The 27,620-nt window shown below is 38.4% G+C and overlaps 3 protein-coding genes across 6 annotated transcripts; 1 reads left to right on the top strand and 2 right to left on the bottom strand.

The window, feature by feature from the left end:
• Positions 1–1,824: 1,824 nt before the first annotated feature.
• On the bottom strand, positions 1,825–18,332 carry LOC105675149 (ATP-binding cassette sub-family G member 8). Of its 2 annotated transcripts, none has more exons than XM_067351181.1 (8): positions 17,985–18,332; positions 7,565–7,708; positions 6,848–7,113; positions 6,498–6,719; positions 5,816–6,098; positions 4,450–4,955; positions 3,682–4,148; positions 1,825–2,825 (listed from the first exon to the last, which is right to left on the bottom strand). In XM_067351181.1, the coding sequence occupies exons 2-8, from the start codon at positions 7,702–7,704 to the stop codon at positions 2,229–2,231; spliced, it is 2,481 nt and encodes an 826-aa protein (XP_067207282.1). In that variant the 5' UTR covers positions 7,705–7,708; positions 17,985–18,332; the 3' UTR covers positions 1,825–2,228. The 2 variants fall into 2 exon arrangements, with proteins under 2 accessions (XP_067207282.1, XP_012227488.2); XM_012372065.2 differs by having other exon boundaries at positions 7,565–7,689; positions 17,985–18,331.
• LOC105675156 (ATP-binding cassette sub-family G member 5) lies at positions 6,667–23,579 on the top strand. Of its 3 annotated transcripts, XM_012372096.2 has the most exons (7): positions 6,667–6,800; positions 12,500–13,303; positions 19,968–20,185; positions 20,493–21,068; positions 21,272–21,494; positions 21,793–22,007; positions 22,237–23,579. In XM_012372096.2, exons 3-7 carry the CDS (start codon positions 19,981–19,983, stop codon positions 22,902–22,904), a joined length of 1,887 nt encoding a protein of 628 aa, XP_012227519.1. In that variant the 5' UTR covers positions 6,667–6,800; positions 12,500–13,303; positions 19,968–19,980; the 3' UTR covers positions 22,905–23,579. The 3 variants fall into 3 exon arrangements, with proteins under 3 accessions (XP_012227519.1, XP_012227538.1, XP_012227500.1); XM_012372115.2 differs by lacking the exon at positions 12,500–13,303 and having other exon boundaries at positions 6,696–6,800; XM_012372077.2 differs by lacking the exons at positions 6,667–6,800; positions 12,500–13,303 and adding an exon at positions 19,121–19,590.
• Positions 23,071–26,833, bottom strand: SCOT (Succinyl-CoA:3-ketoacid CoA transferase). Its single transcript, XM_012372129.2, has 7 exons — positions 26,428–26,833; positions 25,863–26,240; positions 25,363–25,788; positions 25,168–25,276; positions 24,430–24,649; positions 23,941–24,152; positions 23,071–23,775 (listed from the first exon to the last, which is right to left on the bottom strand). Exons 1-7 carry the CDS (start codon positions 26,521–26,523, stop codon positions 23,588–23,590), a joined length of 1,629 nt encoding a protein of 542 aa, XP_012227552.1. The 5' UTR covers positions 26,524–26,833; the 3' UTR covers positions 23,071–23,587.
• Positions 26,834–27,620: the final 787 nt, after the last annotated feature.

Here is a 27,620-nt window from a genome sequence, read left to right as displayed (position 1 = left end):
TAACTTTCTGCTTTCATATAAACGAGTGCTCTTGTCGTTTAACAATTTAATATTGGATGGATATTAACGATCATAATTATGGTCGAATGTATCAAAAAATATTTAATATAATTTTCGCTTTGTAATTAGAATTCCACTGAAAATTACGCTGACATTCATAAACCTTTGAACTGTAAATTTGATAATAAATTCAGCGAGAAATGCAAATTTTCGATGAAATTCTATAGAAGCTTTTCGATAAATCAGACTGCTATTGTATAGTTATAGATAAATACACGTGTATGTTTCTTGGAAGTGCGCACAATCTTGATGATGAACGCTAAAACGAGATAAGAGTACACAGGCATGAATCAATGCGTGACTGGAATCCTTCCATTCTTGATACTTTTATTGGCCCGTTCTCATATCTGGTCGTGATGATCGTTCGACCGCTATCGCGCGATAACGAGCGATCTCACGGGGGAGAAACGAAACGCCAAGAGTTCGACGAACGTCAGCGCTAATTGGCGTAATTAATTGCAGACTCGATCGCGATGAAAGTAAACTCTTACGTAAAAACGAATTACGACTGTGCGACACGACGCGATGCCTCTGCGATTAATGGCGAGCGAGAATCGACATAGATCGATTACTCCGTGTGAAATAATAGCAGCAGAATGGATAATTTTTGACTTGGTCGATTAAATTTAAATCAGGTGCCGCCGTTATATGATTTTCGCCAAATACGAGAGAGATGTGCTTTATATTGGAACTCAATCTGAACTCGGATTCGGCTACGTTTAGCGCGATTTAAACGCGACCGATTTAAACTTGGATCGGGCTGAGAAATTTACGATGCCAGTTATCTTTCCTTGAAATGTGATAACTCTAGAATTTTTATCTTTAATAAAATATTGCGCGAGAATCTAACAGAGTGCAGCGGCGTGAACGAAGAAGCAAGTTGTCGCTCTTATTTTTAATCGCACTTTACATTTCTTAACATGCGTCATTCGCGGGATAAATTTGTGCTCGACGTGCTATCGATTTCTAATAAAACGTCTAACGCTCGTAGGCTCTTTATAACTTGGTTTGCGTAGTGTGGCACCTATGAAGGGTAGCTTTCTATCGATCTCGAAAAACAACTCTGCGATGAAAATGCGAAAATGTATTTTCGCAACCGTATCATGCAATTTTAATCATGAAGTTTTCTATTGTAATACTCAAGTCCGCTTCTCTGGAAAATCGCGTTCTTAAGAGAGTCTTCAAAATCAATATTTTTTCATACGTGATGCCTGCGGTGCTAATATGTTTTTTCGTTATTAAAAATTAATAATTATACGACAGGTATCTTCAGTATCGGCGGCTTCTAGATGGAGCCTTCGAACGGAGACTTGTGAACTTTCAGCAAATCAGTTATCTGCTGGCCAACTGTCGACGTTATCCGTTGGTGCCAAAATTAGAGAATATCGATTTTGTATTCTATTCAGGAAAGAAAATTAAAAAACCACAAGGGATAATGTTAGCAATTTTTGATGCACATTACGTGCAATTTCATTTTTTAATGGACTTTATTTAAATAACAAATCTAAAAAAATATTGCCAATACTTAAAGTAGCCAAAAAAAGGTAATGTTAAAAAAATTTTTATGCGCATTATACTTTTTTAATAAAGTATAACACTGTGATACAAACTTATAATTTTTCTCAAATTTTCCAAATTAAAGAATTTTTGGAATCAACAATCTCGAAATATGATATGCGCATAAATTTTAGAATATTTTCAATAACATGCCGTCTAGGACACGTGTCAGACATAGAGTCAGAAGAATAAAGACGAATAAAGATGTTCTTTTCATGAAAATGTTTATTTCATGCGATTACAACAATGCGTATCGGTTAGGACAATATACGAAGTATTAAGCGTTTACTTAGCATCGTCTATAAACGGCGGATGCCTATTACGAGACCTTTTAATAAGGTAGTGTCTCGTTAAGCTTTGTACTCCCTGTGTCTACCCTGCGAGTCCCTAAAGAATTCCGTCTTTAAAGAATCGCAACGAGGTGGACGATGACGAGACGTGTGACAAGCGCGATTCTGAACAGCTAAGTAGATTCTATCGGAATGCACTTACACGTTAAGTCAGAGATTGAGTAAAAGCTCACGTATACATAAACAGATTGACTTCGTAGTATTTAGATTGCACAGTTTCGGTTTCTACTTTGTCACGACGATTTTCCAACGTATAAAATATCAAGGTTTGTTCGGAGCGCTTCTGGGCCTCTTCGGAGTGGCGTACTTCACGCATAGGAAACTCAGGACGATCAGAGCGGCCGCGACACCCACGCCGACACCCAGCCACAATTCTCCCCTCACGTTTAATTTGTCGAGAGCGATTTCGTGAAGAGCTAACGCACCGTCCGGCGGCTCGCACGCCGCCTGGATAATGATGTCCTGCCGTTGAATCTGCTTGGGCTTGCAATTCGTCAGTTTGCCCATGCTCTCAGTCCTGTGAAGGCGCGGCAGCAGCAGCGACAATGACCACTGCATCGGGCTGATCTGCTGATACCATGCCGGCAGATTGTTCAGATGCAGGGTGGCCCCGCCGGCCAAGGTCATCTCGCCCACCACCACGCCGGCGAGCAGCGCCGCCAGGTATACCCATTTGCATATGTGCGCGAAGAACGTGCAGATGAGATGCTGCAGCATCAGGTACAGCAGACCGACGGCGAGGTAGTTCCACAGTGACGTCAGATTCTCGTCCGGCATGAGGTGCAGCCCCGACATCGCGAACGCCGGCGCTAGGTATATCAGATAGATCACGCACCAGGAAGGTATGCTGCAGATGAGCTGAAACACGAAATGTCATCTTTTTAATACGAAGAGGAGTGAAGAAATGTCCGGAAAGTTTAAAAATTTTATCGCCGTTTAAATGTCGAATTCGAAAGATTTTTTTAAATATTCCAAAGACATTGAAAAGTATATATTTATCATAAAATTTCAACAATGGCTTATCTTACTACATAATCCTACTGTCTTTCGCAGCGGCAGCGTTCGGAAAAAAGTCTTGGCTATGAAATGATTTAGTTAAATATCGCAACTCATCGCAAGCTCATCATCATTAGAAAAGCATTATCATATTTTTTACACAATCCAGATCTGGCTCCATCAGATTGCCACGCATTAAAGAAAGATTTAAGGGGATCTAGATTGTGCGAAGAATATGTGAGACACTTTCCTAATGATGATGAGCTTACAGTTGTAGTGTATAATTAAATAATTTCTCCACTAAGAGATATTTTTTCGAAGGGTCAAAAACTATTGGGTTACTAAAAGTAGATTAGTATAAGACACAATAATTAGAAAAATGAGCTACTGCTTGAATTTTTATAATAAATGCATATCTCTTAATAGCGACATTTCAAAAAATATTTTATTTATCCTTCCTCAATTATGTGTTTTTTATTCTAAGTTTAATTCTATGAAGCATATTTGTATTCTTCACTGCTTGAACTGATAACTTTTATATATATATAATGTTTTTAAAAATTTCTAAATTAGATTTGCATACGTCAACTAACTTTTTGTTTCATATATAATACATTAAAAAACTGAACATTTTAAATATTTCATTTCTCTATTTTTGCGTATCTATTTTTTCTTTATATATTTGTAAAACTAAAATTTAAAGATGAATCATACTTACGTCTATGAGAATATAGACAAATCTGCCGTACAATCCGTCTCTGATGTCCCTCTCGACGTTCGGTCTGCTGTTAGCGACATCGCACATCGCCAAAAGGCTCAGCGACCAGAAGAAGATGCCCAAACTGGCGTAATGATAGCCTATTCTGTCTCGCAGATGTAAATTCGAATCGCCGGCGACATCCCAGAATATTGCACCGAGTAAAATACTGAGCGACGCGGAGATAATGATCTTTCGTAGCAATCGCGTTAACGTCCATGGTTGACTGTAAATGAGTGTTCGCAATAACAACGCGTAGATCTGCACGCATATGTTGGGACCGGACATTGAGGGCGGAAGCGCACCGGGCGGTCCAGGATCGCTGAGCGGAGGTAGCCTTGTCCTGGCCAGCTCCGCTAAATGATCTATCCTCTGCGAGGATTCCAGCATTGCTTCCGCCGATAAATCATCCAGCGTCACTAAATCGACTGCAAAAAAGCAAACAAAATATCGTTTCTATAATTTTCGTATCGTTCGTTATTATTCTGCAAGAGAATCTCATTTTTATTAAAATTTTAGATATATAGAATATTATATTTTTCGCTTGTTTCCGTAAATTGGAATTCAGAAATTCAATGGCTTTGAATTTACGATTTTTATAATATTCTTTGTAAATGACACTACAAATTTCTATAACTTCTGCTCCAAATAATTCATTGATAGTTTGTCAATAATATTTGTCGTTCAATTTGCAAAATTTAATTTCAGATTCTTCTCCCCGCTACGTACGATAATAATCGGATGGATTCTTAAACGGTGGGCAGGGGAACTCGGCGAGCGCGAAATATGGCAGCATGTCCCTCCTCGGCCCGGAGTACATGATCCGGCCGCCGGAGGTGAGCGCGACCCTCGACACCATCGTCAGGATCTCATAAGTGGGCGGGTGCAGGGTCAAGACGACGAGTCGCTGGCCGCGACTGGCCCACTGCCTCAGATACTCGATCAAGAAGAAGGCGTCGAAGATGTCCAGACCGTGCGTGGGTCTGTCCAAGGCGAGAATATGCGAGTCCTGAAGCAATCGACAGGCGAGCGCCAATCGTCGGGCCTCGGACGTCGTCAGGGTGTTCACCAGACAGTGCTTGGTCGCCTCCAGACCGAGCTCGTGCAGGATTGCCTCGGCCTCGAGCGTGGTGGTATTATTGCCGCCTCTCAGCAGCATGTAGAAACTGAGAGTCTGCTGAGCCGTAAGCCCGGGACTCAGGCCACTCTCCGTTGGCAGGTAAGCGACGCGTGATCTGTGATCACGAGATTAATTAAAAGCTTTTCGAACGTCACTTTATAAAGCGTTTTATTTGCTCTGCAGATTTTATTATCTCTAACAACAAAATTGTCACTAAATTTTTAACAAAACTTTTGTTAAATTTTAAAATAAAATTTTCAAATTTAATTGAAACTTTTTAAATAAGATACAGAAATGCTTTCGTTAATTCTTGGTTTCCAAAAATAAACATAATTGAAAAATAAATTGCCGGCTTTATTAATGTAAGTTAGCTATGCAATTTGATTGACTGGATTGTTCGTTTCTTTCTGAATCATAGAACTGGCTATGATCCAGACAGAGAGGGTTTAGTTAACCGCGGCTAACGGTAACCGTCATAAGCGAAACAGGTTATAACTAGCAAGCTGTAACTAGCGGGCTGTAACTAGCGGGTGTATTAGCATGCACATTTTCATGTAGTTTGAATAATAAGTTGAACACCAAGCGGTAACTCATTATTCAATTACCGCTTCAATCGTCACTTTAATTATCGCCATTGTTGCTTCACGCTTAATTTTCAACGATAACTTCTTCGCAATATCTGAACGATTCGCAATACTTCGCAAATAATTCAACGATTTTTCGTTCTATTTTCTGATATTTGAACCATTTATTTTAGTATTTCGAATATTAAAAATAAGTCTGTTTCACTGCACGACTGCGAAGCGTACAAAAAAAAAATAATACGAAAGATTCTCCTTATCTCAATTTCACTTTTATTACACACCATTCTAATAAATGTCGGTGTATTGCGCTTCGTAATTATGCAACGCGCCTATAGTACTTCGTTGCCTTGCTACAAAAAAGCGCACGTGCAGGAAGAACATTAGAAAGTACCTCAGAGTACGCGCCGATACGGATCTTCCATTGAGCAGAATATCGCCTCTCTTTATACGCCTTCTGCCCGCAATGGTCTCGACGATCTGCGTGCCTTCCCTCTCGGTAGTCGACATAACGGCGAGCACCTCGGCGGCGCCGGCCTCGAGGGTGATGCCGCGAAGAAGCGGCAATCCGTCCGAGCCTGAAGCCTCTACTCCTCGCAGCTGCAAGTGAGGGTGCTGCAGGCATGGCACGGGTCTTAGCGGCAGCGCGAAACCTTCCGGTCCCATCATACCGTGCCCTGTGAAATAATTATACATTTTATGCGATATCTCTTCGGTAATCTTCGATCTACCGAATGTTCTTTCATTCAAAAATCCAAAAATTCGAAAAGAGATATCAAAAAGTTATTTTTATTTTTATTAAAAAAATTAAATAGTTCAACAAACGATGAGCTTTCATAAAATCTTCGTCGAAATATCAATTTCAAATTTGTAACAAAAGAATAGTTTTAATTATTAATAATATACTTTCTTATACAATGTTTTCAATTAATTAAATGATACATTTTAATTAAGATATTTTTCTGTCACATATACGGATTCAAAGTGCTTAAATATTTTGCATCAAGTATGAGAGCTAAATATTATCATTAATAAATATTAAGAATATCTAAAAAATATAACCAAAATTTACTCACCATGTGCTATGTATCCAGGATCGATCGGTGCGATACTGTGTCGTCGATTTGTCCTGATTGCGCTCTGCAGAAGATTGGCCTCGCTGGCACTCCGCAGTCTCGGATGGTCTCTCGCGATGGTCAATTGAGAGTGCACGTGCTCTCTCGGGACAGCATGAACATGCCTGAAGTCCGGATCGCTCCTGGCTGAACGCATAATCGAAGTCGTATGCACCGGAGCAACTGTATTTGAAGCGGAAATTTACAAGTAATACAAGAGCAGATCCACGCCATCCATCATCATTTCCATGCTATCATTATCAGGTAATCGTACGTAAGTAACGTTAAATCAATGCTTGCGAAGAACTTACCTGCGTGCGACACGCGTCGTCCTTCCTCGCTGGAGTCGTAGCCGCTGGAACCGTCGCGATTCCGCGAGCTGGGTGGCAGAACCCGCGGTAGACCAAACTTCAAATACGTGTAGGAGTTGTTGGCGAGCGGGCTTTTGGGCCCGTATCGCGGATGCCGCAATATGCTCTGCACCGTGGAGTCGCGGAGCTGGAAGTTTCCGTAGGGCAGCGGCGATTTCTCGGCGGAGCCGAGTGCAGAGTCCGTAAAGTCGGAGTTCAGATTTTGCCTGTCAGATCGCGGAAATGCTACATTTTGCACGTTTATTAAGGAATTATTGCTATCCTTCTGAACCTCGATATTTTCAAAATAAAGGAGAAATATTTTAATTAAAATCCAAAGCGCAGCGATCAAATATACTTCTCATAAAATTGAAAAATATAAACAAAAATAATAAGGCATCAGATATTTCTCCCCGTTTATTAAAGATCGGTATAAAGAACGCGTAATATACATTAATTTTCAATATTTTTAAGACTTAATCGAAGATTAAGAATCGAAGTATATAGATACAGCACGTTATAAATGAACACGCTCGACCGATTCCTTTTATAGCGATTAACAAAAAAGATTACTGGACATTCACTTTGGTGTTCCGCCTCCAGTGAGGCTTCGATTGCACGGTGTGCGGAGTCGGGATACGCGGATTACACACTTCCATTTTAAGTACAAGTGTTCACCTGTAAATCGACCATGCGTGTAGATCCTCGCTGGCCGGCGGCTCCAGTCCCCTGGTGTCCAGAGCTCCCGGCACCGAGTACCTCCTCTCCAGCTCCCAGGCTTCCGAGCCCATATTTTCCGGTGACTGCGCAGAGATCATAAAGCTGACCGGTTAAATTCCATCGAATTAATCCAAGAAACGTAAAATGTGTCTCGTTTTATTTTAATTACGGCGCTTTAGTAACGCCGAAAAGGAAAGTAAGCGAAAGGAAATCTTTTTTCTTCTCATCGAACCGACTTAAGTGTCTTATTTGTCATTTTTTTTTTAATTTTCAGATGAAAATATTAGTATGTGTATTTGAAAAATTGGATTGATATTATTTCAGTGTACATAAAATATTATATTATGATATAACATAAAAATATTATTCGCTAACTAACAAAGTTTGTGCGGTTTTGCTGCTTCACATAAACTGCACGAACTTTATTGACTAGCTGATAATATTTTAATATTGCGATATAAACAGAGAGAGAGAGAAAATTTAGCTGCAGAAAAATATTCCTATTCTAAAAAAATAATCAGATAAAAATTCTAATATTATTTTTCCAAGAAACAACCGTGCCCTAAATTATCCAGTATATATTAAAAAAAATAAATTAAATCACCCGACGAGAATTTTACGAGAGAGAGAAGAGCGCTCGCGAAAGCTTCTTCGTGTGGAAAACCATTTGACGCTCCATATGAATTTATCGTCATTGCGTCCGCGAGGATATCCGCGCGCGACCAGATTTATTGCGCAACGCGACTTGGGAGGCTGTTATTAAAGCCTCCCCGTGTATGAGAAGGAATTTCTCCCGCGTGTATCCCGCCGCGTGTACCGTCCTGGAAAGTCCTACGAGAGAGTACGCGCTCGCAGCCGGCGATTGGACTCGCGAACATAGTGCTGAAGCAATTTCAAAGGCTCGCCGATTATTCGCGCGGCTCCTCGGAATGCCGGCGGCATGGTTCTCAGCGTTTATACACCGTGTCCGAGTACGGCCGCATCCGTCATCGCGATTTCATGACAAATTTATGCCTGTGTCGCTTAAACGGCGAGAGAATCCAAAAGCGGGAAAGAGATTCTTCTGCGATCCAGAATACGGTATTAAATAAATAAAAAAAAAGATTCTCTGATAAAGTTTCACGATAACAGCGCCTGTTGGAAAAAAACTAAATTTTATTATTCTGTATGTATCTCTCTCTAATTTTATTATTCTGATGTATCTCTTCATAATATCCATTATTCGGAAACGTTTCAACGTCATTCCTTCTCTTTCGCAGCGTAGCAATTTTGCGCGAGAAAAAAGCGCGATATTCCTTCCCTTAAAAATTCAGATACGACTCTTTTTCAGCAAAAGATGTGCGCGCTCCTCTCTGAACCTTCCAGCTTCTCTTCCCACCGATAGAAAACCGAAGGTAATATATATCAGCCGCGGAGTTCCCGGCCGTTGGCGAACAAAGGAGGACGGCCTCGTCGAATTTTATCGCGATGTAGCAAATTGTTCTTACCCGTGCCCGATCGTCCATAAAGGACGGAACGTTCAGACTGCGGAGAATGCATTTCTACCGCTGCACGCCATATAGTTCCGGCATACACTTATCTCTACCGGTATATCATTAAGTATCTATAAATATCGAAATTATCACGCCTTTCATATCGACGATTTGTACGTTTATATAATTCTTGCTTAATTTCTTCTTATAATTTAGTTGCCAAAATATATTTCCAACTAAATTTTAACAGATTGAACGATTTAATTTTCAGGCAATTAAAATATGTACTTTAACCCTTTCGTGACCAGCGTTTTCCACTTACAATTTTATCTGATTCAAAGTTTAATAAATCTAGTATATTTCACATATTTCAGAATATCTCAGATACTTCTCAGAGATTAAAAAAGAGACGGTAAAAATACTCGTTTAATATATATCCTATTTCCAAAGTACAATCCATGTGCAAAAAATATGCACTTTAGTCACGGAAGGCTTAAAAAGCACTTTGTATGCACGAACATTCATTTGAGCTTCACGCAGTAAGCCGATTGGTCTGTCGTGACAAAAACCACGGTACAAATAGATACAGTAATTGACGTGTATGCCGGAAATTAACATGGTAATATCGCGTATAACAGTACGTTTAATGACGCAATTATGAGAAACAGCTCGGCGAAATGTCGGTAGCAGAGCAAACTCTACATAATCAAGAAACCGATGAATTCTGATTTTCATATCCCTTTTCTTCAACCGGTATTCTGAATTCGTTACTCTCACGAGCTATAAAACTCGTAATAATCATTCGTTTTCTTGCGTAATCTCGTGCGTGGGCGAACGATAGCTCGCTAGACGATAGTTATTATATTATGGACTTTCTCTTGCCCAAGGTCTCTTGCATGTTTAATTTGTCATATCTCTGAACGCGCAAAGTCCACTTCAAATGGTCTATGATACGTAACAGACGTCGAGATAAAATTCTATTTATAATTTTATGTGTCGTGTCGTGTAATGCATAAATCATATGAAGAATCAATGCACACATCGAGAATCAATGATATTTTTAACAAGTAAAATCGAATCAAGTTTTGACAATTTCAATACTTAGATGTGTCCATCTCTAATTGTCAAAATTTTATGCAACTTTATGTATTAAAATATTATTGATTCCGTGCATATATACATGTACAAAATCTGTATCAATATGATTTGTGTATATTGTTTACTATTACATAAAATTACAAACAAATTCCTATTTTCTCTGATCGCGTTATAACTTTCGACTTTGTGCAAGATGTTATTTGATTGTGTATTCTTACTTTATTTTCTACTTCATTATTTCACGGAACTTATCTCTAATACATTTTTTTGTTTATTCACTATAATCTTATCCAAGCACAGTTCTCGGTTACCGCGTTGCAGTGCGTCGATATAGTCATGTTCTGATAAATAGCTATCTGAAACTCATCACTGTTATTAGACACGCTCGCGCCGGAGCTGCAGCGCCACGAAGGCGCTCTCACATATGGATAAATATCACGTTTGCGTGCGGGGACACGTGTAATGCCTGTCTCGAAGGAAGCGAACAGCATCCATCTCATTTAACGGTGGTGCTCGCAATCTAAAAACGCGCACGTAGCACCTGTTTCATTGCCATTGCCACACGGTGGCTTTTAATGGCTTTTCGCGAACACGTTGTAACTTCGACACTTTGTGCGAAATCCGTTCCGTACCGAGTAACAGAATAGTGACACTATTCGCATACCGTTGCTATTAAAAAGAGGCGCGAATATAAACGTTTATGATAAAATGATTAACAACTTCAATCGTTTAATCAACGAGAAAAGAAAATTTGAAGAAATTGTTCTGCTAATGAATTCAGAAGTTTAAATAGAAATGACGCGTACACTATATAAGAAAACAATTTCAATTAAAATAAAAGTCGACGTTGTTAATTTCAGAAACTAATTAACGAATTCCATCATACTCGAGCCAGTCGGATTGGATTCTGCGTATCGCCTTCATAAATTTCAAAGCGAACGTGTGCTCGAAGATATTTTATATACTTCACTCGACTGCTTATATGTATCAGATTATCAGGGGGCATATATCGAAAAACGAAATTAATTAAAGGCGCCTCGCCCTATCTGCCAGTGGAAATCTCGCACATTTATTTCTCGACCGTGATGCAAATCGAGCGATATCCCAAGTCGATTATTTCGAAGCTACTTGCGAAGCGCGACAAGAAGCGCATAAACCATCTGCTTCATCGCTGCGCGATGCAACAACAGCTTTTAATTCGTCTTCACGTGTCAAGTTCGTGGTATGCGTTCATGTTTCCGAGTTCCACGCGAGCACGAAAACGTATCGGGTGTCCAGCGAATCAAGTGTTTATTGGACTTTATGACGGTTCACTGTCAGAAATACTTTTGTACGATAGAATCGCATTTTCTGTTAAAATTAGTTATTGCAAATTTCTTGTGTGTTTAGAAATTTGAAGAATGAAATTCAAATTTGCAAGACTCCGTCTTGAAAACAGATTTTATGCAATCTTTTACGATGGAAACGCTTAACATCTATTGCCGATCAAGTATATTACATAAATCATTTGTACAATTCTACTTCTTTGTGTGCCATACTTATTGTGACGGCTTAATATCGCCAGTCAACCATATGTTACATTTACATGTCGAAATGGAATGCGCAGAATTACATAATCTGCTTTAACGCGAACAGTTCGCCGCAACATTCTGGATGATACGTGCGGTACATTTCTAGCGAACAGATGCTGACGGAATGACATTTTTTTCCCCCGTCCAGGAATTTCCCGTTAGAAGTGACTCATCAGCGAGTCCCTTGTATGAAACTGAGCTGGCTCAAGTACAAGAATGTTCACGCTATGCTCGCTCGTGAGAATCAACAAGATGGAAATCGTGCACCAGTCATACGAAACTGCAGATTAAGACATTTTTTCATATGTGGCAGTCTCTTTTCGTAAAAGCGGAAGTGAATTATTATATCGGAAATACGATTAATATTTGCCACTTCAATTTCGATCGTCGAAAGAACAAAATAGAATTCTGTTTATAATTGTGCTTAATACAGAAAATTGAGAAAATTAATATACAAACGTGTACAAAACATATAACAGTATATGTAGATATTTCGTGCGAGTCTTTTTGATCTTTCAAATGTTTTTTATTACGTAATATTATAAGCGGATGTCTATTTCGAATTTGATCGTGAGTTGTAGATTCTAAAGCAGGTTCTAAACTCGACTTAAGCAAATTTAAAGTTGCTGACTGTTGCAGAATTTTCCTTAGCAATATTACAATTAGTATGTTATATCACGCGATGATATGTGCGTTAACTTGAACACGCATATGTAAAAATAGATATCTTCTGCAATGCCATTGTCTCATAGGATCGCGATGTAACGCGGGCTCATCGGTGAAGTCATCGATCAATGGATCATCGCTATGAAACTTCTACAAGCGCACGCAAACAGCTGAACACTTTTAGCTGAAAAGAAGTAACGGCGCATTAACGGTCCACATTATACAGCAGAAGCTCAACCTTAATCGCATAGCTGATTATTTCGAAGATTCGCCGAAGCCTACCGTCAGAGTATTAAGTAACTTAAAATGATAAAACTCGAATAGTAGAAATTATGATCAATCAAAGTCTGATGAAATATAAGCAAATATCTGAATAAAGGAATCATTTTTGCTGGAATTTTACACGAAGTAATCATCTTGGTTATAAATTTTTTTACACAGCAAAAACGTGATACATAATAAAACGCATGTCTGACTTACAGATATAAAAAAAAAGAAACTAAGAAGAATTCAATAAGAACCTGTGCGTCTCTTTGAGTCAGAGTCCGCGGAAGAGGATTTCTGGATGTGGCACGGGTCAGTCGAGGTCGCGGGTTTAGATTCGCCTGGGTCTCCGTGTCATAAGCGACCGATAGGTCATCCGTACGTGAGCGCAACTCCACTTATCCTACCCGCATGCGAAAGGAGAAAAGACCCGAGGGTTTGTAATCACCGTCACGTCGCGCCATCGCCTGCAATGACAATGGACGCGGTTCTCGCTGCACATCTAAGTAATTCCGTGCCTTGGTCTCACGATCGTGCGTGGAATGATTAACCCACGCGGTTGCGAATGGGAGACATTGTGGACTTGGTTAACACCTTTCATAAAGGATGTCTCGGAAAATGAGATGGTAAGAGATATATTCCATAATTCATCTCGCGTTTCACGTTGCTTCCAAGAAGCGTACGATGTGCGCACATTTAACTTTATTACATTGACACTTAACTTAGGAAAGCTTGTTCTTCGGAAAATTTAGAGCTTTTGCGAGAAAAATCATGGTGGAAAAATAATTCTTAACATTTTCTCTCGACTGTCATTTCTGTTTGAACTTAGAAGCGTGAATTCTAGAATATTCTAAGATAATTAAAGCTAAAAAAATGAAAGCTTTTGATGTTCTTATGTACGTTTAATACACGTGCCGCAATGTTTTTTTTTTCCGGACACGCAGGCTCGCGAATGTGCAGACCAGTTTTTCTCGAGTTGTCACATCGCATCTCGAACGCGATACGATATTTAGATAATCGCGCCTACAGTTACTTCGGCGCGGTAACCGGTAAAACTGTATCGCGACGTACCTACGTCCTTTTCAATTTGCGTAACACGGTGATTTTTGCGGCGGCCGATAACCGCCTCTCGCCGGGCCCGGTTAACTGTTCATTTGCATATCCCGTTTCTGCAACAGTTGTATCGAGCGACGACCGTGCGATTTCGCGGTATGTATTCACCATTAAACGCCGCTCGCGTCCGTCGCCGCCGTCGCTTTTTGCCGGGCTTTTGCACGTGCGTGCAACTGAATCGCCGCTCCACGCTGCATATATGCGCGAGAAGGAAAGTGCGGATAGTCGCGGCGATATTCGTAAAGGCCGGCGATGATACGCTCGGAAAAACGGGCCCAACTGCATGCGCCGATTGCGCGCAGCTGAGCATGTCGAAAGCGGGCGGAAAGTGATGTCTAATATCCCGCCGTATATGTCTATCCCGTGCGTGATGCCTGGAAAAATCACCGGAATCGCACGATCGCTGTGTTACGACGATTCGCAAATTCGCATCGCAAATCGGAAGTCGGCAAGTGGTTGAAAACGAGAGCACTTGCCGACGAAGCGAACAAGCGATCGAGGCTTATTTCAAAACAACAAACGTTTTTCTAAACTTTATTCTAAACTTTATTTATTTATTTCGAAAGTGCAAATATTTATTCGAAATGCACCGCGGCATGAAAAACACGATAATTTGTTTGAACAAGATGAAGCTTTCAGCTTTGATCTTTCTAGTTCGCTTAATTGGATCAATTCTCGTTTTCTCGCGCCCATTATATCTGCGGTTTGCGTTTCACGATATTTAACTTAAGCGAAAATTATAAACTATAATTGCGAAAGATCTCCGTTTATTTAGAAGTCTCTCATCAGCAAACGGAAACAATATCTCGATTTCATGATCTCTAGAATCTCTACTGTGAGACTATCCCACGCACTGATTTCTATACCTACATGTGTACGCCAGTCAACCGTGCACGCGTATACCTAAATAAAGTACACCATGGCCTGGATCGTACAGTGTTACAGCCATAATTACCCGCACACGCAACGCGGTTGGAAATCGCGGTGGAAAGTCTACCGAAAATCGTCCCGCGACCCACATAGCGTACGGAGGTATCTCAAACGAAGTGTGCGCTTTTAGCTAATTACGTTGATTAATTAAACGCCGTTAATTCCGCGATTTAGGTGTCGGAAAAAGAGAGCAGTTCCGTGCTTGCCACTTCTAATTTCCTCTTAACATTAATTCAATTGTATATAATTACTCATTAATGACATAATAAATGCGTCGCATTATCGTAATTAAATAACTATGATACATAAAATATTTTTATTAATGCTCCATTAATTATATTATTATAGCACTCACATTGTGAGTTGTAACGAAATTACGCAGCAGTCAAACATCAATAATAATACTTTTACTGCTTCGTTATAAGCGATGATGAGCACTATCGCATCGTAAAATTTCATCGGGGAATGCGGGATATAAGTGAGGTCAGTGCAGTTAGGTTTTTCAATATTCCGCCGAGGCAGTCGCCGTCCCCCTCCGCGTCTCCCTCGCGAAGGTGGACGGGGGAGGAGGACGCAAAGGGAGGAGAATCTAATTGAAATTGCAAATCACTCGAAGCATCGCGCGAGGAAGTGCCGAAGTGCACTCCTATGCGCTCGTTAAAGTCTCCCGGCGTGACTTCAGCGATTTCGCGGAGACGCCTGTCGTCGCGCACGTAACGAAATTACGGCAACTACGATTATGCATTCGACGTATCCGCCGTGTCCGATCGAAGTGAAGGGATTGACGAAGTGAGAATTGAACCCTCACCTTTACGCTTTGCGATTACCGCCGTAGGGCTTCGCTAACGTGGAAACTGCATGGAATGCGACGAAGGAAGTAACGGGTCGGAGCGAACGCTTTTGCTTTTTATTTATGAAAGGAAATGCGAGCTTGAGAAACACGAGCAGAGATATATAGAGAAGGGCATAAATAGACATCGAAGTCCTGGTTTGAAAGAATTATATGGCTTAGCTTACCGGAAATCTAATGCAATACTTAATTACTGAGGTAATCAATTCAAAGGTTGGAAACTTGAAAGGAGAGCGATAACATTCCACGAAGTTTTTGCTACGGAAAGATTGAAATTTTAGCTTTACTCTGAAATCTAGGCAAAAAGGATATCCGGTGGTTCCGGCCAATTTATTTCTCTTGCCCAAATAGAGGCTAATTCTCGAGTAAAATTATCCTTATTATTACTAGAACAAATCCTATTATTATTACTTTTTTTTCGAGAAATCCGAAAGAGAGAGAGTTCTTGAACAATGTATAATATCTCCGTTACTTAACATAAATCAGTATCGCTTTCAGCGTTCATGAACTAATAGACTAATAATCCGCCCACTCAGGGAAGTAAAACATTATGTTCGCATGTAACGTGAATAGAAGTAATGACTTCATGCACGTAATAAAACATTATGCTACTATAGTTTAAAATGTGGTGAAACGTAACACAATGAGCCGTGTCGCTTTGCATTCAAATAGTTTATTCCATAATAAAAATTATTTATTTAAAGTTAAAGTGTCGAGAAAAATATTATTCGTAGATAATTTTATTAGTAATAGAAATTTGTAATTTTTTTAATAATAATTAAATAATAAAAAATAAAATTTATTTTTTAAACTTATATATTTCCTTTTAATTTTTCATCAGTAAATTAAATTAAATTAAGTAACTTTGTGGAATGTTTAAGTGAGAGAGAAATTTAAAAACATACGCGCACAAGTGTCTTACGCCGTCGTATTTTTGAGGACCGTTTGTCAGTGGGTCGTGTATTCTCCTTCCACGAGAAAAAAATACGCATGGAACGGTTTAACGCGTGGTATGCGAGCTTTTAATTCACGGTTCAACGACAGAGAACCTGATTCTGCATAACGAGAAAGATCCGCCAGCACGGTGAAAGCAACAGGTGATTAACAGCGCCGTTATTTCTTTTTCGAAGGCAGCCGATTCGCTTCACGGATTCCAATGAATTATAGATTGCTCCTCATTTTGAAAAATCGCTGCGACATTTTTCATATATTACGTAATCGGAACTGCACACTATAATTAGAAATGCGTCTAAAGCTCTCATCACATGCCAACAATTCTTCCGTCTTCAACATTTCTTTTTAAAGCGTCACAAATTTTAATTCTCATTGTGAATTTTCCTTCCAATTTTGAGAAAAAAATTAATATATTTTTAGCATCAATTTACATTTTTCTTATTCTGATGCTGACAACTCTGATATAAATTTTCTTATAAAATTAATGAAATTAATAAACAACTTGGACAAACATTTGACTCACTGTTCTTGCTCAAAATTGTTTTTAATAATAAAAATCGTAATGAGAAAATAATAGAAGTATTTTATATTAATATAAGATACTATTTTTTAATATAGATATTATTTTGACTGAATAATTATTTCCAAAATTAGCGTGATTTAAAACATGATGTACTCCAAAATTAGTAGTAATAATTATCAAATTTTGATTTAAATTTTAAATTACGAGACAAAAAATTACATTACAGGTAATGAAATGTTAAATCAGAAAATGAAATAATATTATGTATTTAACAGTTATATGAATTACCGAGACTGAAATATTACCCATTATTTCAACTTACGGTTATCTTATAACAATCAAAAAAAGAAGTCTTAATTATACTACTACATCAAAAAAGTATGCGAACGTAAACACGCGATTCATTCATACGAAATATGTACTCGTAAAATTTACATATACATCAGTCATAATTAAATCCTAATTTAAGATTGTTACGTATGTTATGCGTACAAGAATTAATTGTAGAAACACACGAATGTCCGAGCAGGAAATGCCGGAGAAGTTTTTTTTTTTAAGATTACACTACAAAAAATACATCACGCAAAGATAATAAAATATCTCATGCAATTATGAACTTAAACACATAAAAAGATATTCAAATAAACAATACAAATTTCAATCTCTAATACTTTCGTCGTAGCATAAAGCGAGTCAAACTCCAAAAAGAGCGGTTTCAACTCCTACATTTAATTATTAGTACAAGTAGGAAAAGCAAATCAAATTAATTTTTATTTCAAGATAAACGTTTTATGAATATTTAAAAAAATTACAAAACACCCGGTGCGCCGCTCGTCGCGAAGACGCAGAAAAGAGAGAGAGAGAGAGAGAGAGAGAGAGAGAGAGAGAGAGAAAAAGAGAGAAGGAACTGCTGTTGATCTTCGTGACAATGACTCACCGGCTGTGTATTCGTGCTGGGCCTTCAACCTTGGAAGCTGGTCGAGTCACGACGACGACGCTGCTGCCTCCTCTCCATTCCGGTCGTCGTCCTTCTCCGTCAATCCCTAGCCGATGTGCACTTTTCGCAGAAGAAAAAGGAGAAGGAAAAGAAATACACTTCCCGACACGAAAGCCGTCTTCTCACAATCTCTCTTAAGCGACACGTCGGTCACCACGCCGGCGTCGTCGATCGCTACCCGGGAAATCTTTTCTCAACACGCAATTCCTAACCGCGAGGTCTTCCTTCGCGAAGCGCCAGGTATCGCGCGACTCGCCAGAGTCCTGTCCGATCGCTGGCCGCCGCCGCTGACGAGGGCCCCCATGAGTTACCCCCTCCGAGTTCTTCCATGCCGTACCCCACTGTTGGGCCCGTCAAGTTAGCAGTGGCGTAAGCACGCTGGACTTCATCGCTTGCGAGATTGCTTATATTCTCTACACTTTCCTGCACTTTCGTCTTTTATTCTTAACTATTTTCATACGTTTCGCTTTATTTTTCGGGTAACAAATATAGTTGCATTATATTGGCGATTTCAAAAAGACTTGGGGCTTTTTTAAGGAAAAAAATAGAATAAAGCGGAATGAAGCAAAATTAAAATAATGTAAAATAAATTACTCTAACTTCTTTGTTTTTTGTATTGATTTCATTGACGAAGACTTTATCGACTTTATCGAAAATTCTCCGTGTCTCCTTTATCGAATATTCGAAGATTTAAATCGACATGCTTCTTGAAGTAACGGTATAATTATGATTCTAACTTTCTTTATTGTCATTAGACAGTTATAAGACAAAGTAATGGGCAATATTTCAATTTTGTATAATTTGAGATAAACATATAAAATACAAAGTATCTTGTGTCTTGTATGAATCAAATTTTTATGCGCATACCTTTGAATCGCATTTTGACAATATCTTGTAATTTGCATATAACATACTTATTGAAAAATTACAATCTGTAATATACCGTATCAAACAAACCATGAGATATGTCGCGATGCAACATATTTTTATAATATTTTTCAAATCTCAGGCGAGGCCGATAATATTTTTTTTTTTTTACTCGTGATCGCAAAGTGCGCTCGCACGGTTTTACGCTCCCAGGCTGGTTACGCCGATGCTGTCACGCGGGGTCGGTCCCCTCCTCCTATCTTTGAGAGTCCGCGTCGGAGAAGACATTCACCTCGAGGAGAGCCAACTCCCAGCCAGCCAGGTATCGTTACCTGCATTTCTCGCGTCCCCAGCCTCGCTCAAGCGAGTCACTTTTACGCTCGCGGCGTCCGTGCGCGGTCAGTACGCGTTGCAATTCGCATCGTGGTGGTGCTCGCGTGGTTGCGCTCTCACGTTGGTGCATTACCGAAGCCGAGACTACCATTTTGGAGAACATCTTCGCAGAAGGTCAACGAGCACGTTGTTTTTTTTTCTTAACGTATATATACGCGCCTCGATATCCAGTGGCTTCGAAGTTTGGATCAAATGCGCATCGCATGGCTGAATCCAGTGACAGTTCTGCATCTTGATGTACTTTACATATTATTTCAAATGAATATTGTTATTAATATTCTGTAAGGTGTGTATTCGCTTAGAAATAATATTAATTTTATAGTGTCGATTTATTATTTCTTACATGTTGAAGTTTTTAAGCGCAACACACTAAAATTAATCTGTGAAATTAAAGAATAAAGAAAACTTTATAATTTTTATTTTACGATTCCCGCAGATGAACGTAATTGTATAAACGGAATACACAAAGTATGAAAAAAATTACAAAGACGTCAGTTTAGCTTCCTTAAAGGGGCCACTTAAAATCGTACATGCGTAATTTTAGCATTGTTGTATTTTTAAACAAAGATCCTTTAATTTTTATCGCGGAATGCGTGTGACCATTGTTGTTCTCTTTGTAATGAAATATTCTACGAATTAATTTCCAAAACTTTATTTTCACAGATCTCACAATACAATGTTTAAGATGATTCCGTCCGATTGCATTCTGGACATATCGAACGTGTTCCATTCCACCAACGTCGTGATCGAAGGTAGCTGTCTTAACAAATCCGAGCCCACCGCAGTGCTCAGAGATGTATCAGCCCGTGTACACGGCGGAGAAGTGTTAGCTATTCTAGGATCGAAAGGTTCCGGTAAGCGAGCGCTCCTCGATGTTATCGGTGAGTAATTTCAATAATCTTTCTTTCGGAATCAGCCTTTGCTTAATAACAATAATTATCTGCTTGTAGCGTTTAACAAAAAAAAGTTCGAAAGTTCTTTTTATGATGTTTAGCACATTTTTGCGTGATATGATATAATAATTAAAAATGTTTTGCATAAAATATAATAAAAAATCTTAAGTTAAACATAAAAATGTAGAAGAAACAAGATATATATATATATATATATATATATATATATATATATATATATATATACTATCGAGCTGTTTTGACTGAAATGATCTCTAAACTTGCTTTCTTTCAGCCGGAAGAGCAGACGGCGAGACGAGGGGGAGGATAACTCTGAATGGCAATTTGTTAACACCGGAACTGTTCCGCCGTCACGGTGGCTACGTAGCTCACAGATGTCATCTGTTGCCGAGCTTGACGGTGCGCCAGACTCTGACGTACGCCACGTGGCTCGCCAATTTGAGCAACCGCGAGGTCCGAGTGCGGCAGACCCTCGCCGACCTGGCGCTCTCGCAGGTCGCCAACAGGTCGGTGAACGATCTCACCCGGCCGGAGTATCGGCGGCTGATGCTGGGCGTGCAACTGGCGAAGGATCCGACCCTGCTGCTGTTGGACGAGCCGACCTGGGACACCGATCCGCTTAACACGTATCTCATCGTCTCGATGCTGTGGTCCTACGCCACCCGACGCGGCTCCATCGTCGTCCTCACCATGGAAACACCCAGATCCGACGTGCTCCCCTTCGTCAGTCGCGTGACGTTGCTGTGCTTGGGCGCGGTAGTTTACTCGGGACCCACCAGAAGCATGTTGGATTACTTTACTTACATCGGCTTCCCGTGTCCGGAACTGGAGAATCCCTTGATGTATTACCGTAAGTTTTGTACTCGCAGAACGATGAACGCTTAAAAATAAAATTTAATAGTTAAGAAATGTTGCGTTTTTGTCATTTTCGAAGCAGATCCGTAGATTTGAATGTTTAAAATTATCTTTCACCTGTTTATTTACGACAAATATAATCTTGCAAAAAAGATTCGTGAATTAATTATTATTTGATTAGAATAATCGCTTTTTCAGTTTGCCTGTCGACCGTCGACCGCCGGTCCAGAGATCGCTTTCTGGAGTCCAATCAGCAGATCTCGGTTTTAGTTGAGAAGTTCAAGGTGGACGGCGTACTCTACATGAAAGAGGCACCCCAAATGCCGCAAAGTATGAAAGATAGTGCTCTCGGCATTATGCATAAGGGTTTAGGTCGTGGAATTAAGCCCGGATGTTTCTCGACTCTTCTGGCACTGTATTTGTGAGTTTTCTGTAAATTCTGACAATTGCACAACACAATTTCGCACCAATTAAATAAATAAAATGTTAATTTTGACAGCATGTTAGATAAAGTATAGCTAGTTTTTTATGAATCTAAAGTATATTTTTTCTTGGAATATATGTATATTTTTAAAAATATTTAATATTATTTTGAAAGAATTTTGAAATAAAATTGTAAAAAAGATATGTTCGAGCTTAGAATCTGTCGACGAAATCAAAATCGACAGTTCTGGAAGATCTTGCAGACTGATTATTCACAATCATATTTTGATATTCAGGCGAAGTATGGCAGCTACGTTCTCTTTGAATAAGACCGGCCTAGGACATTTCGCCGCTCGCCTGCTGTTACTGCCATTCTTAGTCGCTCTAATGAGCATACTGTACTCGCACTCAAGTCCCGTACAGTCAAGGATCTTCTTACAAACCGGTGGTTTAATCTTCAACGTCTTGACGTTGTTTTACGTAGCTGGAATAGCCACGACATCAGTTTTATGTAAGTAACAAAATGCATTAGAAAAAGTTGCAATCGCGTAAAAACTCGGAGCAAAAAATCATAGCAAAAAAAAACGCGTTTTGTAAGTAAAATGTTGTAGTTTATGTACATATATCTAATTTTTCAATAAAGTATTCAGATGTTCAAACATAAAATCTTTATTTGCGATCAAAATATATTAAAACAATTTTTTTCAATCTACGTGACTTTTAAAATGTTTGATATGTAGTTCCAGGTTTTCGCACGAGATACTATCAAGAAAAGCGAGAGGGTCTCTACGGCGGCGCGATGTTTCTGACCGCGTACACCCTGCTGAGTCTGCCGCTGAGCTTCATATCGACCCTGATAACAATCGGAATTTTGGTTCCGATTCTGGAGCTGGACCTCACTTCTTGGGCGTACGCTTCCGGCATTCTATGGTCCAGTTACGTGGCGGCTGAGCAAGTGACGGTGGCAGTGCTGATGGTAGTCGGACGACCTTTAACCGGTGCCATCACGGTGTTATATATGACCCTGCTGTCCCTGGTGATCGCATCCGGCGCTATTCGCAGCCTGAAGAACCTGCCCTACTGGCTAGTGATGGTGTCAACCGCGTTGCCAATTAGATATTCCTCTTTGGCGCTGAATCAGCTGGTCATCGACACGCCCATCTTGTCGAATCTGCCGTACAACGAGAGCTTTACCTGCCCGGGCATGGCCGAGCTCTGCAGATATCCCGACGGCAAGACTTATCTGATAGAACGCTTCACCAAGGAGGGTGAGAACATCTCCGAGGTATTGAACGTGGACTTGAATCTGCTCATCTCCCTGGCGTTCGCCATCGGTCTTATCATATTGAACAGCGTTCTGTATCTGTTGCCGCTGCCCGCCAGAGTGAAGGCTAAATTCAGAGAATAATGGATTCTATTGATAGTGATCGTCAATATTATGTTGCATTCAAATACTCGGATGTAGCGCTGAACTCGAATGTTGCATTTGTGATTTAATATTCAATGTATATAAAATTGTAAATAATATATAGGAATAAGATTAGTATCGATCAGGAAAAGCAAGAATACATATCGAAAATATTACAAACTTTTATTTAATAGGACATATTACAAAATCATAACACATTTATTATGCTAATTATATATGATTCCTTTTGCTCGCAATCGCGACACATTATAAATTGCTTCATGATTTACACGTAAAAAAATATATGTACATTTAGGAAATAATTATTTAACTTTTGTATACAATAACAGAATAACGTAATAGATAATTTTATATTGATCATAACGTTTACCTAATTATTTAAACATTATAGTATATTTTACATGAAGTACAATCATAAAAAACGAAAATATCAACAGAAATATAATTGTGTAACGTAATTAGCAACTCTCTCAATTTATATTACATATTTTAAATTGCATAGCTTCAACAATATTTCTCGTAAAGTTTTAAGATGCAATTTTTTACATTGAAAATCCTGTACAGTTTGTAAACGATATTAAAAATTACTTTCACGTAGTCAAAGAGGTGTTAGAATATCGAGTCGAGTATCATTTTTACAATTTGTAAAATATAGTACAATTTTAAGACTCATCGATCTCAACCTGTCCCATTTCCTTAAGTTCATCAGCAACACTAAATTCACAACCTGTCGAACTGACGATCTCACTGATATCGACATTAGCGGCAATCTCGATAAGCTTTAATCCTTCTCCTTTCACCACTTCAAACACTCCCAGCTCTGTGATAATTAAATCGACGCATTGTTGGCCTGCAAAACATTACAAAGAAAATTACAGTTATATATTAAAAAAAAAAATATATTAATATATTAAAATATGATATACGATTAAATAAGAAAATGTTAAAAGCAGTAATGTGGACAAAATTTTAGAAGACAAAAAATTGTAGAGTATTAATATCTCTAACAAGTTACCTGTGACAGGCAAGGTGCAGTTTTTCAAAATTTTCGGACTTCCGTCTCGGGCTTTGTGCTCCATGGTTATTACTACTTTCGTAGTCGCCGCGGAAACAAGGTCCATGGCACCGCCCATGCCTTTTACCATCGTACCTGGTATCATCCAATTAGCTAAATCTCCATTCTCCGACACTTGCATGCCTCCGAGAATAGTCAAATCAATGTGTCCCCTAAAAACACACAATTATATTAAATGTTATTTTTTGACATTCAAGACATCATTTGCATATATTTTTATATTTACAATAAAGAGAAAATAAACGCTTTAACGTTAACTACTATATATGAGTGACAATTTTATTTGTTTTGTATAAAATATGCAACAATAATGAAGTACGTATAAAAGTAAATATTATGATTAGAAACTGTAAATTGAAAAATGATCTGATAGAACTTCGGCAAATAGAACGTGGAAGTCAACATGTTAAAAAAATCTAAATTTTATACCCTCTAATCATGCTGAAACTGTCGTCACTGCTGAAGAAGGCAGCACCAGGTAGAACAGTGACAGTTTCTTTTCCAGCATTAATGAGATCCGCATCGACGTCACTCTCACTCTCTGGCACCGGGCCCATACCAAGAATACCGTTCTCTGACTGTAACGTCACTTTCACGCCCTTTGGGATGTAGTTACCCGCAAGCATGGGTATGCCAATTCCTAAGTTTGCTGGAAAGAATTTTATTTTATCAAATACTGCACTAAGTTATTAAAAAATTATTCTTACATATAGCATTGAAATCTTATATTTTAAACATAGAAATGATTTCGAATGTTAAAATGTACGTTTTATTCATTTTTATACCTTAGAATCTTATATTTTATCATTTAATGGATCTAGAACTTTACTACGATGCATTGAAATCTTACATTATAGAATTCTAGATCATTTCTGTGTTTAAAATATAAGATTTCAATGCATCACAGTAAGTACATTTTAAAGTTCTAACTTAACCTAACCTAATAAATGTTATGATATAACATTACAAGGCATAAAAATGAATAAAATGTATATTTTAACATTCTAAACTATTACTTTCTTTGAAATATAAAATTTCAATGCATCACAATAAAGTTCTAGGCCTGCCAAATGATATGATATAAGATTCTGAAGTGAAAATGAATAAAATGTACATTAATGTTATTGTACACTTTATTCATTTTATATTATTATCTTATATTCTTACCATACATTCCATCTTTAAATTCAAGAGCAGCACGTCTTATAATTCTGTCTCTTGCTTTACTAGCTGGGGTCACTTTTTTAGGCTTCATAGTCTGTTTTGTTGAGCGTTTCTAGAAAAAATAACATTTATAAGCATCTGCATATAATTAAATATAATAATACTGATAAATATTGATCAAGGCAAATGAAAGCCAACCTCAATTCGTTTCTCGTAAGAAGGTCCTTTCACGATTCTATCCACAAAAATACCAGGCAAATGAATATGGTCCGGATCCAACTGACCAATTTCCACAATCTCTTCCACTTCAACAATTGCCACCTTTGCTGCTTTGCACATTACCGGATTAAAGTTCCTGGCTGACTTTCTGAAGACAAGATTTCCCGCAGAGTCCGCTTTCCACGCTTTTACAAGCGCAAAATCACCGGTGATGGCGGTTTCCAGCACATAGTTTCGACCATCAAATTGATTTACGTTTCTTGACTCTCCTGATATTTCAGCGTTGCCATCCTTGTCGTACTTCACGATGACATTTCCCTCTTGCACGATGGTGCCAAAAGCTGTGGGAGTGTAGAATGCCGGAATACCAGCACCTCCTGCTCTCACACGTTCTGCCAAAGTACCCTACATAAATTAAGATTTAATTTGTAAAGATTGGTGAGATTTTCTGTATACACTTTCCTGCGTTAAAATATTACCTGTGGTGTTAACTCGACTTCTAATAGACCACTAAGATATTGTCTTTCAAATTCAGGGTTTTCACCCACATATGACGCAATCATTCTTTTGATTCTGTGCTCCTTTAGCAATATACCTAATCCAAAATCTTCCACTCCAGCATTATTTGAGACTACAGTTAGATCTTTAGAGCCCTTTTTTAGTACAGCTGCTATTAGGTTTTCTGGAATACCGCAGAGGCCAAATCCACCAACTAAAAGTTTGGCCCCATTGTGCACATCAGACACAGCTTCCTCTATGCTTTTAAACACTTTGCCATTTCCTACTGGTGTTTTTAACTTTTCGACTTCTTCCACTTCCGGGATATCTGCTTTGATAGAGAAATTAACGGCGCATATCTATTAAAAAAGAAATTGAAATTGGATTAGATTCATTAAAATATTTCGTCAACATATGTCAATAATTAAAAAAATTTTTTAGATGCATTTAACCAATATTGTAAAAATAAAATATATCTGAGATAATAATGTGTATATCATTACTGATAACACATAACGCAATAACAGTTACGTGTTGTTTACGTACCCGAGATATTTTTATAGAACCTCGAGTAGCTCGCGAAACGCTGCTTGAACGCAAAAATATTTCACCGATGCCTTTCAACACAAATGCCATATTCATTGTATGCTAATAATTATTATTTGCAAGTTTATGCACGTCTCTTGACATAGGAGGTTAAGCACACAGATACCGCACTGTACACTCTATTATATATTTTTCTGTATTTTCATTTCATTTACTTGCAGAGTTTTTTATTTATCTGTTTTCAATTTCGTCGTTATTGTAACCAAATCAACGTCGGTGTACGATTTTGTTTCGAATGCAATTTTCCACAATTCTGCAGGTTATGCCGACAATTGCCGACAATACTACTACCACCTTAACTGCTTGCGCGTGGAAACGCGATTACTAACCAGACACAGACGCTCTGACCAGACATGCCAGTTTATCCACCACAGCAGCGTGCGCACACAACCGAGAACGCGTACATGTGCTGCGTAGACACTTTTTTATGACGTTTTCAGGATGCTTTATGACGTCTCTTTTAGGAAATCTCAAAAATATCTTGTAGGATATTTTTAGGACGTCCTAAAGATATATAATTACACTAATATTGCTTAGTACTGTTATTAATATAAATCGTATTATTAACTCTAAATCTGTCTCTTTCGGTTTTATTTTTTACATTTTGCTTTCAATTTTCCTCTTGCAAATCGCCTAAATCTCTTAAGACAATCTTGCGTGCCGTAAAATATGATGATTCTATCAAGAAAACATGTTTATCATGTTTACCATGTTGTATGTATATGCGATTTCACAGCAAGGACGTCAACTTCTATGATATTGCAAAACTAGATGTATTGATCTGATGAATAAAGATTTAAGCATAAGAAACGAATATAAATATAAGAAATATAAGAAACAAATATAAATTTATATTTCTTAATACACAAAACATACTTTGAATCAAATAATTCTACATTTACGATAAATATGCTAAACACAATGCAACTAATTAATTTTATACAAATAAATGCAAAAGAATTTTGTGAAAATAACGACAAACCGATTATTATTGTTCGACAAAATGTTTTTTTATTCTTAAGGATGATTAAAATAATTAAATAATCACAAGGAACTAGTGATCAGAATTATTATATTTAATTTTTTTAATGTTCTGTATTAAATACGCATATCACATAATAATAATTGTTAGA

This window comes from Linepithema humile, chromosome 3 (assembly GCF_040581485.1).
Source record: "Linepithema humile isolate Giens D197 chromosome 3, Lhum_UNIL_v1.0, whole genome shotgun sequence".
NCBI classification, from domain to species: Eukaryota; Metazoa; Arthropoda; class Insecta; order Hymenoptera; family Formicidae; genus Linepithema; species Linepithema humile.
This window is presented reverse-complemented; position numbering and strand designations above follow the sequence as displayed.